Raw genomic sequence first — 16,515 nt, 5'->3', positions numbered from 1 at the left:
AGTATGGTTTATTCACACAATTTTAATAACTCCAGACCATCTTTTATGTTACACATTAGTTTGGACCCTGATTGAACTGAGGGTTGAGACCAGCTCCGAGTCTCATTAACTGGTTTACCGGGTCACTAAGTTTGGAGTCAAAAGTCCAAATGCACAAATACCTGCTTTCTGTCTTCAACACAAATATCATGTATTCATTTTAACTGAAAGGATGAACTTTATAAATGTCAGTTTGGAGATTTTACAAATGAATGCCGTTTAAATAGTAACATATTTGTTGCCTAATACATGATTTGATATTTTGACTTTACGTTGTGAGAACCCATAACATGGTCATGTTAAATTTATGAAATATGGCTGATGGAAATGTATTTTTTTAATAAGCCCATAAATTGACAGTTTAACAAAATGTTATTTTTACGTGGTGACCACTTGCATATTTGAAATGCGAATGGTAAAAAGTCACAATAATATGATTTAGTTTAATTTAGATTGGGGAAAAGGGGAAAGTGTCGATTCACAAGCAGTACCTCAAAAACAACTTTAGGCGATGAATCCAGCGTTTCCTGAACAATAGTGAATCCGACCGAAGTGCGCATGCGCGTTGCCGTTCCACGCAAAATACTGCGGTTTATTGCGATTTCATCCCGGAAAGACTGTCTAATATCGGTATTTTCATGCTCCATCTCTGTTCCTGAAGAGACCTGCAACATTTAACCCCGGTAAGAACAATTTGACACTAATATATAACATGTATCTGCTATAAAAAGAGGAAAAGTGTGATGATAATAGTAACAGTAGCTGTATTAGCAAGCATGCTACTCGAACAAAAGCAGTTTCATAGTAAATCGATTTAAATGTTAAATGGATTTACACCATGTGTGACGTCATTGTATTATTGTAATATTTAATCGTATTATTATATTCTCATACAGTTTTGATCGTTCGTACAGCGTTTTCTCCCCACATTTGAAAGGGACAGTAGCAGTACTGTAGTAACGTGTTAGTGAGCATGATTAATAACACAGTTAATACATCACACTGATATGATTTATATACAATCTAACGTTACATTGCATTCTGTGCACAAGCACACTCGCTGTTCTCTGGAGTATATGTTTAGTGGTGGTGTCAATAAAAAGTGCAGACAGAGTAAATTAAGGCGGTTTGGTAAGTCGAACTGCAGCTTTTAATGGCACACCCAGAAAACAACAATAGTTCTTTGAGGACATAATATATAGTCAAAGATGTAGCTCATAGTTAAAGATAAAAAAAAATAAAATAAATAACTTTATCCAGAGGCCCAAACTGAGCAAAATATGCAATTTTGTGCAGTTGCTAATGATGAAATGGGCAAAAAGTGAGATGAAAATTAAATGTAAATTGCAATGTAAGTCTATGGCATCTTTATTGCTGCATGGTAGACTACATAATTGCATATTCATATAATTTGTCATTCTGTATCCTCCAAATAATGTCTTAGTGAAATGATATTTAAATACTTAATTTTATGATCAAAGCTATGTAGTTTTTTGTTTTTTTTTATTGTAGAGGCAAAACATGAAATGCAATGCAGTACAACAGATTGCGTGCATCAGGTTTTACCACAAAGTTGTAATATGATTAAGAAATAATGATCATGCATTGTCATCAGTCTGCTGTAGCACAACGCTTCTGCTTCAGTCATCTACACCTTTGCCCACTTCCGTGATGCTGTAAAAGTTTATCGCTGTGACATTTTGGACACTGTCTACCCTTATTGTATCTGTTGCTGCCACTTATTTGTATTTAATGCTCTGTCTGTGTTTACTGGTCACTAAAGTCACTCAATATCACTCAGTGCCCTCCATGTACGTCTATATGTGTTTATGTGAAGTCCTGTTATTGTCACTTTATGTCTGAGCCTCATCACAAGCATTTCAATGCCCAGTTTTCCCCAGTGTTAACTATGCAGATGATAAATACATGCCTCTTGACTTAAATGTGGCTATAAAGTTTGCTCTTTCTGTTTCAGAAACCCATTTTGCGGTGTTTGTGGGACTGTGACAGAGCATGATGGGTGCTCTTGGGAACAGTCGACGTGGCGGTCGCTCTCCTCCTTTGCTGGTGGCGGCTCTCGTCGCCTGCGTCCTCCTGCTCGGCTTCAACTACTGGGTCTCAAACTCAAGAAACGTCGAGCTGCAGGTTTGACACTCTGTGTTTAGATGTCGTCTGTGGCAAGTGGTGAAGTGAGTGGCTGTTAGCTATAATTTTTGTTGTTGTTGTTGTTCTCCAGAGTAGGTTGTTGGAGATGGAGAGCCGCATGAGGCAGCTGGCTGCAGACAGAGACCGAGAGCAGGAGAGCAAGCTGAAGGCCGTGGACGAGAAGCGCAGACAGGACGATCAGCTGGAGTTAATGCAGGAAACACACCAGAGACAGCAGGAGAACGCTCTCAACAGCTGGAAACACGAAAGAGTATGAAAACACGCAGCTTACACTCACTCACAGAGCTACTGATTGTGTGGGCCTTGGTCATTATTTGAAAATTATTGATTTTTATTATAATCAATACATTTGAATAACTAATCATTTTATTATAATAAATACAAGTCAAACGTTTGGAATAATGAAAATGTTTAAATTAAGGCTGTCAGTTTAACACATTAACTTAATTCATTAGTTAAAAAGATAAGATAAAGATATATTCATTAGATAAAAAATAACAGATTAACATATTTTAAATGGCCTCGCCCCCAGACCTGTACCTCATCTTACATTTCATTCAGCCGACTGTTGACAAATAAGACACAGGGCAACAACTCCATGAATGCAGTTATTTCCTAAAATTAAAGATTGTGGGGCAAAAATGCTCCTTTATGAGTTTTTGTCTCATATTTATATCATATGATATAAGCTGCGAGAGTAATATCACGAGTACTGTTGGTTTCAAATGCAAATGTGATTTTATACAACAAGTTAATACTGTGTCATATTTTAAACACAGTCATGTCTGTTTTGCTCAGTTTTGCCAACAAAAATATTACCAACACAGCAGTGTTTAGAGTCTGAATGATTTCGCGTTTTGAACAAATCGTGTGAATCAATGATTCAAAGACCCAACAGAAGCAACCAAACAACAAAAGAGCAATGATATGCAAGTATATTAGTATATTATCATAGTGTTAGATTTCAATTTCACAAAGAAACATGCAGCATTTTGTCCAAGCAGTAATAAAAGGACACATATAGTTTATCATTTGTCTTAAATCTCACTTTGCAAAAAAAAAAAAAAAAAAAGTTTTTATTTTGTTTTTAAAAAATATATATGGGGAAAATAAATTGACGCAATGCTGATTAAGAACCATTATTAATAATTGACCATCAGTAATAATAACTAAGCGGCAAATCATCAAATTAGAATGATTTCTAGAGGATCATGTGACACTAAAGACTGAAGTATCAGGAATAAATCCATTTTAAAATATATTAATATTAATATAGTACTAGGAAACATTTATTTTAAATTGTAATAATATTTCACAATATTACGGTTTTTACTGTATTTTTTGTCAAATACATGATTTCTTTCTTCTGCTGAGCACAAAAAAAGATCTTCAAAGTATTGTCTTTTATCTTCAACAGAAGAAATTCAGTTTTTCTACTGGAGCATAATTACAAAAACCTGTGCTCATTATAAAAATGCCTATGGTGTTATGAGTTTTTTTGTTTTTTCATGACATTTTCAGTTCTAGAAAGGTCAAATGTATAGCCTTTTACACAAAACCAGTTTCAGTGGACACCCATGTAAGTTTAGTTTGAGCGGTGTTCATGAGTAACTTAAGCTACAAGGCTAACCTGCTCTGGAGCTGGTTCTATTCTGGGTAAGAGATCACAAAACAAAACTGGACTGTAAGTAATGCTGTCTGTATAAGCAGGTCTGCTATTATACCCCAATTTGCTCTTTAGGTAGACAGGTCACTATGTTTTGATGGCCAGAAATGTCATATTGGATATGCTAGGTGTATGTTTTCATTTCTAAAAGTCTTTTCTCTGTCGTAGGAGAATCTGAAGCTCAACATTTCCTCCGGTGCTAAAACAGTGCAAGAGATGAAGAGTAAGCGTCTACCTCATATTTGTCCTATTGTATGTGCTCTATGATGCATATAGTCTTTCCTTCACATTACTGCTGATTTTTTGTATCTAGATCGAATGAAGTCATTAATGGAGGATGTCAATAAAATGCAGAGCGAGCTGAAATCCTGTCAAAGTAACATGGACACAATCAGTAAGAAAGCCACCAGTGAAACGTAGGTTCAGTTTGAATGCTCTAATCTACAATACAAAAGACATTACATTCCTTGCTCAGTATGATAATAGCTGTGTGGGATGGGATTGTGCAGGACTCAGTGTAACAAACAAATTGAGGCCATGAAAGAGGAATGCAATGCAAACATCGCAGCTGGCAAACTGGAAAAGCACAAAGCATCTGAGAAAGTTGCTCCACAGGTACAGCTATAAGCTATAAATGCCTTCTTTATAGTGATTCTCTTTCCCCCTTCACTGATACTCTCTGGCCTTCACAGAATGCTGATGGTTCCATGCAGAAAGTCAAAGCCAAATCTGATGTTCCCGCTACAGACCATTCAGATAAGAAAGGGGAAGAAATTCCAAAAGGCAAACCAGATGTGGATTCAAAGTCTAAAAAGGATGCTCACATCCAAACCAATGAGTTAGTTGTGGAAAAGGATGAGAACGGTATGAGTTGCTCGTTTAAGTCTTCTCTGTGGTTTCTAGGTGGTTGGTTGCTTGCGTTAGTCCCTTATTCAGTGCAAGTCAGATCACTCAGAAGAGTGATAGCAAAGCGCTCCTCAACAAACCACATGATTTTTGATGCAAGTAGTGCATGTTTAATGCATGTTTATTGATCTGATTTCAAACAATTTATCCATGCATATGTTTTATTTACCTTCACATCTCAAAATCCATTTGGAATTTAATGCTTAAACCTTTCCATGTTTCCTGATAATCACAGTACAGAAGAAAAGATCTGTTGCTACCTACATTTAATCATGACTTGCAACCTCTGGCTAAAATACAACTGGCCCTCTAGTGGCAGTCATAACGAATTGGAAATTTGCTCATTTGCTTGGACAGTTGCATACTGTTTTTACATAAATGTAAACACAACCGAGACTCAAATCACATCCAGAAATTCTGCACCTGCTCCCAATGCGACTCTCCATTGGAAATAAGTGACTTTGGGTATATACTGCCATTGTAAACAAAACTGTGAAAATGTGGTTTTAGGTTTCCATAATATCACTCTTATTAAATGTGCCCCTTTTAACACTGTTCACACCAGTGACAGTAACTATAAAGTTTTAATTATCAAGAGAACAGCAAGACAAATAGCAAAGTCCACAGCACAACTATTATAGTAAAAACAATAAAAAAAAAAAAAGACTTTCCAACTAAAAACATTGACAGTCAAGCAGAATCCACCTGACTCAAGCATTAAGAGCAGCAGACAAGATAACTTAGTATGGACGCTTTTATAGTTATCATTATAGTTATCACTCTTTGTTTGAACAGGGCTTCAGTCTTGTAACTGTATTACAAAAAAAAATTTAATTCTCCATGTACTTTCACCACGTGTTTTAACAACATTGTCTGCATCCTCTAAGATGCTGTAGTTTTACAAGACTCTCCCATTCCCACCTCCAAACCAACCAAGAAGAATGAGACTCGTAACAAACCAGCCAATGAAGAAGGTCCAGAAGCAGAGGTGGACGTTAAAGCGCCAGCTGCAAAGGATGCAGGTAGAGTAATGGAGAAAAGCCAGCCATCAAAGCACCACAAACACACACACACACACACATTACTCATTTGTTCATACAGATACTGTAATGGATGAAGCAGGGATTTTAGACCCAAAGGAAGATGACATGGAGATTGGAGAAGAGAATGAAGAAGGTGCCAAAATCGAGGACAGGAAAGAGGAAGACGCAGCAATTGGGAAAGAAGATGCCATTATGTACGACAATGAGGGCGAGATAGAAAAACAGCTCTCCAGGATTAAAGGTGCTCTTCAGTATCATGCAAACATATTCATGATATAATGTAATTAAACTAATATTGATTTATTTTACAAACTGAGGGCTGACTTTCTCATTTATTTTCTGTGGTAATTGACAGCATGAACAGATAATGTTTAATCTGCATTATCAAATGTCATTAGCAGTTTTGTCCTGTGCAATAAAATCACAAAGGATTTTCGGTTTTAACAGATGAAAATCTAGGTGCTGGTCAAGATCTAGAGGATGATGTGGCAAATTATAACGGTGATGATGACAACCAACCGGAGCCTGAGGATGAGAAGCAGGAAGAGCTTGCAGAGATGTAGTTCCTGGTCACATGATGTGCCTGCTGACAGCAACCATCCCTCAGCTAAAGACTGTCACAGACTCTCATTAGTGGCCCTTCTGAAGCTCCCGGCGGTGGGAAAGGACACCTGCTGTAAAGCCTGATTTGTGCTGGATGAATACTGCACTACTGTGTACTGAAGGATACAAGTTCAAATCCCATACGCCTTACCAGGACAGGCATGATGAAAACATTCTTTTTCTAGTCCTGATTTTAGGTTAAACTTGAATGTAACTACTACTCCTCTGATATCGAGCCTTTAAATGAATGCATCATGGTGGATTTTCCCTCTTAAATGAAAGACGCTTTGTTTTTGAACAAAATCAGCAGCTGTTCTGTTACAAAAGCTACTTTATCTTGTCTTCATGGTTTATGTTCTGTTTTGATGTCTAAACATTTTAGCAGCTGAAAATTGCATAGGAATATTAGATGTTTAGACTGAAAAAAGCACTTATCATCACTCATTTAACAGTGAAAACCGTGCTAGTCTTTTATTTGCTGTAAAATGTTACTTTTATGTTAATGTAAAGAACTGCTTTTAAATTTATTTTAACATTTAATGTTGGGAACTGGAATTTTATTTTATTTTTAAGAAAAATGGGTTTCTTACTGAATTTCTGATCTTATAATAAATATTTCTGTTGCACTTCTGCCGATAGTGTGCATTTAATGGGTTAAAAATAATACAATACAATATAATATAGGCTAATATTAAACATATTCTAAATTGCAGCCATGACCGATTTGATGATTGACAAACATGTCCGATTAGTGACACATCAGCAGGCTACTTGACGGCATAAAAGATGCAGGTAATAGAAACTATTTCATTACAGTCATATTTACATGAGAAATTATATTAATCTACCCAGTTGTTCTGTGTCGTTTATTGTAGCTACGTTAATTTTTATTCTTCATCCTAAACATATGAAACAATAATGGTGAACTTTTCAAAGAGTCCACTTCCAGATAACAGACTTAGGCTACAACATAATGTGAAAACTGATTTAGATTTGCTTTATACAGTTGTGGTTGATTATAATAATTTGGGGCTTTCACACTACGTACATAGTTGTAGGAACTAGCCAGATATTGTAACATAGTTTTTTTTAATATAAAATCAGCCGGTGTTTCGAATGCATTTGGCCAACCAGCTTACACTTACATCACTGATAGTTCCTACAGAACTGTTTTAGAAGGTGCTCTGAAGTATGAGCTAAATTAGTTCCTTCAAAATGGATTTCCTGGAACTAAAACTAAACTAAACTAAACTAAAGTTTCTAGTAACTTGTGGTGAAAATTCGCCTGTAAGCGAGTACTTTCACCAATAGGTATAGGAATTTTGAAAGCCCATATTAACATTACTTACTACCTACTTACTTGCTACTAGTGGTAATTAAATACATTTTTAAATACAGAGCAAGTACTTTAAAAGTGCATTTTAGTTCATATTCATGGTGTCCCGAAATAAAACAGTTGAGTACAGTACTGTTAGATGATCTTAAGTTTATCTTTAGAAGTATATTAAAGATCACATGATGTGGATTATTTTCTTTTTTTAAATGATTTTTTTATGTTTCCTGAGTTGTACTTTTATTATTAGTATGATTTTTACATTTAAAATGTAGAAATATAAGGCATTTTTATATCCTGATTTTAGTCCTCTGGCTAAAATTGAATGCTCTGTTTGAAGGGGCGTGTCTGCTGTGAGACTCAAAATAAAAGACAGCTGTTGTGATTGGCTGATATCTTTGCATTCAAAATGTGTATTACATGTGGAACCCCTCTCAAATACTTTTACTACATTTTTTCCCCCTTACTATTACAGCTGTCGAGATTAACAAATCGTGGAAGTGTTGATTATAGCATTATTATAGCATTATTTTTTTTGTTCCCTTTTAGTCAGTCACGTTCTATGTTATGTCAGAAAGATGTGATGGGAAAAGATGGTCTAGGAGGGAACGGAAAAGTTACATCAGAAAGATACTGAGGAATGGGGTTCTCGCCCGACAGCCCAATCACCTTAGAGTGGTAACAAAATGAGCCAAAGGTACACAAAGTACCTTGGTCTGCGGAATTTGCATTGCGAGCTCCGCCCCTTTGTGAGTGTATATAAGGAGCAGTGCGAGCAACTCGCACTCAAGTTTTTGCTTCGGAGCCAATCACATTGCTTGCTGCTTTCACCGGAGTGTTTACAAGCGAGTCAGCTGATGTTGGTGTTACGGCACGATTCAACGGTTCGTTTGGGCTTCCTGCATTTAGCTCCCGCGTTCCCCTGGGTGCTTCAGCACCACTGAAAGAGCTTTTTTCTCTCACTAAAAGAGTAAACGGCTTGAGTTTGCATCTTTTTAAAGATGTCATTTTGCTCGTGTTTTTCTGGGTGCTGTCGATATATGGCTCCTCATGACGGCCACGATTGCTGTAACACGTGTCATCACACTGAGACTGTGTTTGAGAATGACTCATGTTCTCATTGGGACATGAGCATCTCTGCGTTAAGATCAAGACTTGATTACCTTAAAAGGTATAGAGTCCCGTCTGTCACACCCTGTTCTAGCTCCCCTTTTTGTAAGAGGGCTATTTCGTCTGGTAAGCAGTCTGAGGCCATCAAAGACATTCTGCCTCGGTGGCCAACTTCTGCCTCAACACTGCCACTCGGTGCAGTTTCCACGCAGAGCCGACTCGAGAATGCATTGCCTTCTCATGCACTCTTTGCCACTTGGAATCAGACGAGTGTTCACACTCCGCTCCCACTAAGGGACGCTATGCCTCCCATGCCGGGGCTGTCTGTTCCACCTCGCTGCCCCACTGTGGGTACTTGGCCTCCCTTGACCTCAATGGATCGGTTTCTGGGAGCCAGGCTAGAGCTATGCGATTCAATTTGCCCATCGTCCCCCCAGGTTTTGGGGTGTTTGCGCGACAATGATGGGCAAGGATGCTCCCGTCATGCCCGTGGAGGTTGCAACCCTGCTGGTGGGTTACAGCCAATCCTGGAATTGTGCCTTGAATCGAGCTCTTCACAGACTTTCATTCAAGATGCTAACGCCCAAGCGCATTTACAAATGCAATTGTCTGTTGGTTTGGTTTGCAGCAATTAACTTGAAGGATGCGTACTTTCATGTCTCCATTCTTCCTCGACACAGACTGTTATGGTCTGGTGCACAGCTGGCCGCTGGGCCTGCGCAAGTATGTGTTTCCCCCAGTGAGCCTTCTTGCACAGATGTTGTGCAAGATCAGGGAGGAAGAGGAGCAGTTACTCATGGTTGGGCCTTTTAAGGGAAGTCGTGGCCTAATGGTTAGAGAGTCGGACTCCCAATCGAAAGGTTGTGAGTTCGAGTCCTGGGCCAGCAGGGACTCAATACCATGACTTAGGTGCCCTTGAGCAAGGCATCGAACCCCCAACTGCTCCCCGGGCGCCGCAGCATAAATGGCTGCCCACTGCTCCAGGTGTGTGTTCACAGTGTGTGTGTGTTCACTGCTCTGTGTGTGTGCACTTCGGATGGGTTAAATGCAGAGCACAAATTCTGAGTATGGGTCACCATACTTGGCTGAATGTCACTTTCACTTTTTTTTTTTTTTTTCGGCCCAGCCGGACCTGGTTCCCCGAAACTTGTACTCCTCGCGACAGCCCCTCCCTGGCGAATTCCTCTGAGGAAAGACCTTCTTTCTCTGAGACGGGGCACCCTCTGGCACCCACGTCCTGATCTTTGGAACCTACACGTGTACGTTCAAAAGATCAATATTGCTATAATTAGAGGCCAAGGTTGTTTAATAAAGCAATGAGCCTTGCTAAGTCATGTTTTTTGGAAAGCTTTGTCCAAAACTATAGACAAAGGCCCACTGTGAGATCTTGGTTAATCCCTTTGCTTTACTTAAACGTATCGGCTTAATTTATTTTAATTACACCTGTGCTTACTTCATGGCCACCTCTTTTTTAGATCGCTCACACATCAAACTTACTGACTAATGATCTGTGAAGAAGATGTCTCCTTCCTCTTCTGTCTTTATTTCTATTCTTGTCTCTGTGGGCAGTTCTTGAGTCCAGTGTTGATGTTAAGTTATAATGACCTCGTTACATTGTGATGCAAGATGTTATTCCATTTGGAAAGATATTTAATTTACTCCACTACAGTTGCAGCTTGAAGTCGCGCTGGTTTTAAAAAATATTTTGAAGGTATTAAAAAGGTAGTAAAAGGTATTAAATTTTACTTTAGAAGTTCTGTATATACCCTGTATACATACACACACAGAGTTAAAATGTGCTCTTTTCTTATCCCAGTGTCTATAATTTCACAATTTCATATAAATACTATTTCTTATTTAATATTGATAGGCTATTTAAGCACAATTGAAAAAAGATGATTTAAAAAAAAAAAAACTGTGATGTACTGTTGTGGACATCTGTTGCTTATTTTGCTCAATAATTGTTCTTATATAAGTCCCCTTGCCATCCAGCCATGTGTTAATGAAAATGACACCAAAACCCCAATTTTCAAAGCATGAAATGGCAGTTCTTTTGAAGGAGGAGGAAGATAATAAAATCCATCTATTTTCGAAGCTGAAAAACAGCATTACAACTGCTGACAAAAAGAAAAATTGGGCAGAAATCACTCAAAAAATAAATGTTGCTGGCTATGGGTACGAACAAAGTCACACCAGGCCTTCTCCAGCCTGGGCCTTCAAAATCACCAAAGGGTCATTGTCTATTACTCTCTTCCCCTGATTCACTTCCGTCGGAGTCCTCTGGCACAGAAGGCAATGCAGAAGTCAGGCAGTGTATATTAATGCAAACTGCAAATTCTGCAGTTTGCCAGTTGGCTGAAGAGGGTGCATGGCTTTGGTAATAGCTGGCTGCTGGGAGACAGAGGATATCCTCTTCGCCCATACCTCCTGACACCTGTGCAGCATCCAAGCACTATTGCCGTGTAAACCATTTGTTTAATCTGAGATAACTTCTGTTAAATATTTTGTTTATTTGCCAATATGCCCCTCCCCTGCCCCGTAGACTTAATTTAACACTTAAAATTTTTTAAAATACCGTTGCAGTGTATAAACTGTGTGTGTGTGTGTGTATATGGCCAGTGTGAATTCACCAAATACAACATGTTCCCGGATGATCAACATCCTTGTTGATCCTGCCAATCAACCAATCAGAACTGAGATATGACTTTTCAGGAAATATCTGTTTTAGGCTTACGATCGGGGTTAGGTGCTTCTACACCCTTGTTAATCAACTATCGTTTCACACTGATTTTAGGAATAAATTATGGGTAGGGATTGAGTTAAGTGTATTTTTGGACAATAATGTTGATCCAGGATCATGTCTTTCTTGGCAATCACGGCGACCATATATATATATATATATATATATATATATATATATATATATATATATATATATATATATATATATATATATATATACGTTGACCACAGTATGAGCACACAGTGAGTGTGCAGTGACATCATGTTGTGACCACAGTATGAGTGCACAGTGGGTGTGTTGTGACCTCACACTGACCACAGTATGAGCGCACAGTAAGTGTGCAGTGACCTCACATTGTGACCACATTACACAATAGCCAAACCATACATTGTTCATGAATAAATATGAATCTATAAAAAAAGTTGAATTATTTTAATTTCATTATTGAAGTTAAAATGTTTTAATTAAATAAATAATGTTTATTTTATAAATTGCATATTAAACATTGTGTTACTGGTAATATTATTTTATTTTTACAATCATTTCATGTATAAATTTCATTATTACAAATTATTCGTCCCTATTTATTTGAACACAAAAAAGCTTCTGGAAGAAATAAAGAAGTTGAATTTTGCACTCAATAGCCGTCAAGTGCAATACAATGATAATTATGATCCAACTATCAGTTATGCAGATGTGTTCTGGCACACCGATGTGAATCATCCATAGTTTGAGATGGTGGCCACATATGATAAACTTCCAGAAATTACTTTTACCATCGACAACAAAGGTTCTGTAAGTCAATTGTTGTTGAACCTAACACAATCTGAACATTTATCTTTACAGTTGTATACATTTTTCCAAAAGAAGGTAAAAGTTTTTTTTTTCTTCTAATTACTAACACATTCAGCAGATATCAATTTGATTACATTTGAAAAAAAAAAAAGCTTTATTTTAGCTTCACAACAACAGTTGGGAAAGCAGGATCTAATAATTTGTTGTGTTTAAGTATGTTTATGTAATTGGTATTTTGTAATTCACAGTCAGTTTATGGATATTATAATGTGTTCAGCTTTTAGGCTGTGTTAATTGTTTGAGGGCACTGGTCTTAGTTTATAGAAATGTGTAAATTATGTTTAAACACACCTTCACACCTTCTCATTCAAAGAGTTTTCTTTATTTTTATGACTATGAAAATTGTAGATTCACACTGAAGGCATCAAAACTATGAATTAACAAATGTGGAATTATATATGGAATTGTATACATAATAAAAAAGTGTGAAACAACTGAAAATATGTCATATTCTAGGTTCTTCAAAGTAGCCAACTTTTGCTTTGATTACTGCTTTGCACACTCTTGGTATTCTCTTGATGAGCTTCAAGAGGTAGTCACCTGAAATGGTCTTCCAACAGTCTTGAAGGAGTTCCCCGAGAGATGCTCAGCACTTGTTGGCCCTTTTACCTTCAGTCTGCAGTCTTTCCACATTTCCAAACGTTATAAATGTACACCTTTGCCACTGCAGCTGCAAAACGTACAATGTGTTAGATTGCATTGTGGAAAATATTATGTGCCGATCTAACATCTATTATATATAATGTGACAATTGCTGAGTGACTAATCTAAATTATTGTCACGTATGCAAAAGCATTTGAGCTAATTCAAATATGAGGTTGTAGGTTAAGCAAATGTAAAAATGTAAAGCATATGTGAATAAACTTTCTGACTGTGTCAATAGCAGTGTGTTTTCTTAAATAGTATAAAAAATGGCCTCTATTTATAAATAATTGGTAAGAACATTTGCCGCCAGTTTAATAATACTCAAAGTGCTGATCATTGCTGTCTCATCAGCTGCACAGCATTTAGTAAGTAAAAAAGTAAGCAACATTTCATTTATATAGCACTTTTAAAGCTACAACACACAAAGTGGTTTATACAATATAATAACACAATCATAAAAGATACATTTATGAAGTGCTATACACAATATAAGATAAAGCAAAAAAGATCAAACTCAAAAATACATTAAACATCATAAAATATTAAGAGCAAATCTATACAGGAATGTTTTCACGCAACATTTAAAAACAGACACTCATTCAGATGATCTAATATATACTGGAAACTATTCAATGGTTTTAGAGCCCTCACTGCAAATGCCCTATCTCTGGCACTGCCAGCAAATTATGTAGTCAAAAATTTAAAAGTTTTTCCCTCGAGTTTTTAAAAGGTTTCAGATATTTACATTTGCATTTAGTCGTTCAGCAGATGCTTTTATCCAAAGTGACTTACAAATGAGGGCAATGGAAGCAAACAAAATCAACAAAAGAGCAATGATACACAAGTCCTATAACAAGTCTCAGTTAGCTTAAATGCAGTACACGTAAGGGCTTTTAAATAATATAATAAATAAAAAGAATAGAAAAAGATGATTTTTTTAAGAACAGATTTAGAATAGTGAGTGCTAAAGTTAGAGGGTCAAATAAAGATAGAAGAGATGCGTTTTAAACCGATTTTTGAAGATGGCTAAGGACTCGGATTTAGTTGGGGAGGTCATTCCACCAGGAAGTCCCTAAAAGTGACTTTGTGCTTCTTTGGGATGGCACAATCCCCTTGATTCATTCACTTGCAGAACACAAGCTTCAACGTTAGTCTGAAGTAATTAAGTAACATATAAATGACAATGTTTTCAAAACAATTCATGTTTACACATAATTGTTATTAAGCCTCTCATCAAAAACCACAACTTGACCCCTTTTCTGTCCTTCTTAGAGAAAAAATGGTATATGTGAGGATTTCCAGTCAGGATTTAGACCGTATCATAGTACTGACACTTCTCTCCTTAGAGTTACAAATGATCTGCTCTTATCATCTGATCCTGGGTGTATCTCTCTATTAGTTTTATTGGATCTTAGTGCTGCGTTTGACACAATTGACCACAACATTCTTTTGCATAGACTTTGTTGAACACTTTGTTGGCATCAGTGGAAGTGCATTAGCATGGTTTAAATCGTACTTATATGACCGCCATCAGTTCGTAGCAATGAATGAAGATGTATCATATCGATCATAAGTGCTGTATGGAGTACCTCAAGGCTCAGTAATAGGCCCGCTACTCTTCACGCTTTATAGGTTACCCTTGGGTGATATCATCAGGAAACATGGTGTTAGCTTTCACTGTTATGCTGATGATACTCAGCTCTATATTTCTTCGCAGCCCGGTGAAACACACCAATTTGAAAAACTAATGGAATGCATAGTCGATATAAAAATCTGGATGACGAGTAATTTCTTACTGCTAAATTCTGAAAAAACAGAGGAGTTAATTATAGGACCTAAAAACTCTGCTTGTAATAACCTAGAACACTGCCTAAGACTTGATGGTTGCTCTGTCAATTCTTCGTCATCAGTTAGGAACCTAGGTGTGCTATTTGATCGCAATCTTTCCTTAGAAAGCCACGTTTCTAGCATTTGTAAAACTGCATTTTCGATCTCAAAAATATATCTAAATTGTGGCCTATGCTCTCAATGTCAAATGCAGAAATGTTAGTCCATGCATTTATGACCTCAAGGTTAGATTATTGTAATGCTTTATTGGGTGGTTGTTCTGCATGCTCAGTAAACAAACTACAGCTAGTCAAAAATGCAGCAGCCAGAGTTCTTACTAGAACCAGGAAGTATGACCATATTAGCCCGGTCCTGTCATCGCTGCACTGGCTCCCTATCAAACATTGTATAGATTTTAAAATATTGCTTATTACTTATAAAGCCCTGAATGGTTTAGCACCTCAGTATTTGAATAAGCTCCTTTTACATTATACTCCTCTACGTCCGCTACGTTCTCAAAACTCAGGCAATTTGGTAATACCTAGAATATCAAAATCAACTGCGAGCGGCAGATCCTTTTCCTAACCTACCTAACATTGTTCGGGAGGCACACACTCTTGCAGTTTAAATCTAGATTAAAGACCCATCTCTTTAACCTGGCATACATATAACATACTAATATGCTTTTAATATCCAAATCCGTTAAAGGATTTTTAGGCTGCATTAATTAGGTAAGCCGGAACCGGAAACACTTCACATAACACCCTATGTACTTGCTACATCATTAGAAGAATGGCATCTACACTAATATTTGTCTGTTTCTCTCTTGTTCCGAGGTCACCGTGGCCACCAGATCCAGTCTGTGTCCAGATCAGAGGGTCACTGCAGTCACCTGGATCCAGTAAGTATCCAGACCAGATGGTGGATCAGCACCTAGAAAGGACCACTATTGCCCTGAAAGACAGCGGATACCAGGACAACTAGAGTCCCAGATACAGATCTCCAGTAAAGACCTTGTCTCAGATAACCACCAGGATAAGACCACAGGAAACAGATGATTCTTCTGCACAATCTGACTTTGCTGCAGTCTGGAATTGAACTACTGGTTTCGTCTGGTCAGAGGAGAACTGGCCCCCCAACTGAGCCTGGTTTCTCCCAAGGTTTTTTTCTCCATTCTGTCACCGATGGAGTTTCAGTTCCTTGCCGCTGTCGCCTCTGGCTTGCTTAGTTGGGGTCAGTTTATCTACAGCGATATCGTTGACTTGATTGCAAATAAATGCACATACACTATTTAACTGAACAATGACATAACTGAATTCAATGATGAATTGCCTTTAAAGCTGCGGTACTTTTGACGCTCTAGCGGTTAATAAACAGAACTGCTTGCGTCTTGCGGAAGAACATCGTAGCTGGAACTACTTCTCTCTGTTTATGTCTATGAAGAATCACAAAGGTACTGGGTTACTCTGCTGCGGTACCCCCGAAGCAATCTAAAATAGTCCGAATATAAACACTTATTATAGGTGCACCCTAGTGATTCAGGACTAGCTAAAAACACGGTTTGGAAAATGGATTCAAG

General features: G+C 37.5%; 1 protein-coding gene across 3 annotated transcripts; it reads left to right on the top strand.

Annotated features, from left to right (window-relative positions):
* Nucleotides 1-565: 565 nt before the first annotated feature.
* On the top strand, nucleotides 566-7,054 carry golm1 (golgi membrane protein 1). Of its 3 annotated transcripts, none has more exons than XM_026270542.1 (10): nucleotides 566-722; nucleotides 2,015-2,184; nucleotides 2,276-2,455; nucleotides 4,040-4,094; nucleotides 4,185-4,287; nucleotides 4,381-4,486; nucleotides 4,564-4,735; nucleotides 5,665-5,799; nucleotides 5,897-6,061; nucleotides 6,268-7,054. In XM_026270542.1, the coding sequence occupies exons 2-10, from the start codon at nucleotides 2,053-2,055 to the stop codon at nucleotides 6,381-6,383; spliced, it is 1,164 nt and encodes a 387-aa protein (XP_026126327.1). In that variant the 5' UTR covers nucleotides 566-722; nucleotides 2,015-2,052; the 3' UTR covers nucleotides 6,384-7,054. The 3 variants fall into 3 exon arrangements, with proteins under 3 accessions (XP_026126327.1, XP_026126326.1, XP_026126328.1); XM_026270541.1 differs by having other exon boundaries at nucleotides 5,879-6,061; XM_026270543.1 differs by having other exon boundaries at nucleotides 5,900-6,061; nucleotides 6,268-7,049.
* Nucleotides 7,055-16,515: the final 9,461 nt, after the last annotated feature.

This window comes from Carassius auratus, chromosome 8, assembly GCF_003368295.1.
Source record: "Carassius auratus strain Wakin chromosome 8, ASM336829v1, whole genome shotgun sequence".
Classification (NCBI taxonomy): Eukaryota; Metazoa; Chordata; class Actinopteri; order Cypriniformes; family Cyprinidae; genus Carassius; species Carassius auratus.
The sequence above is the reverse complement of the archived record's forward strand: the minus strand, read 5'-3'. Positions and strand labels throughout refer to the sequence as shown.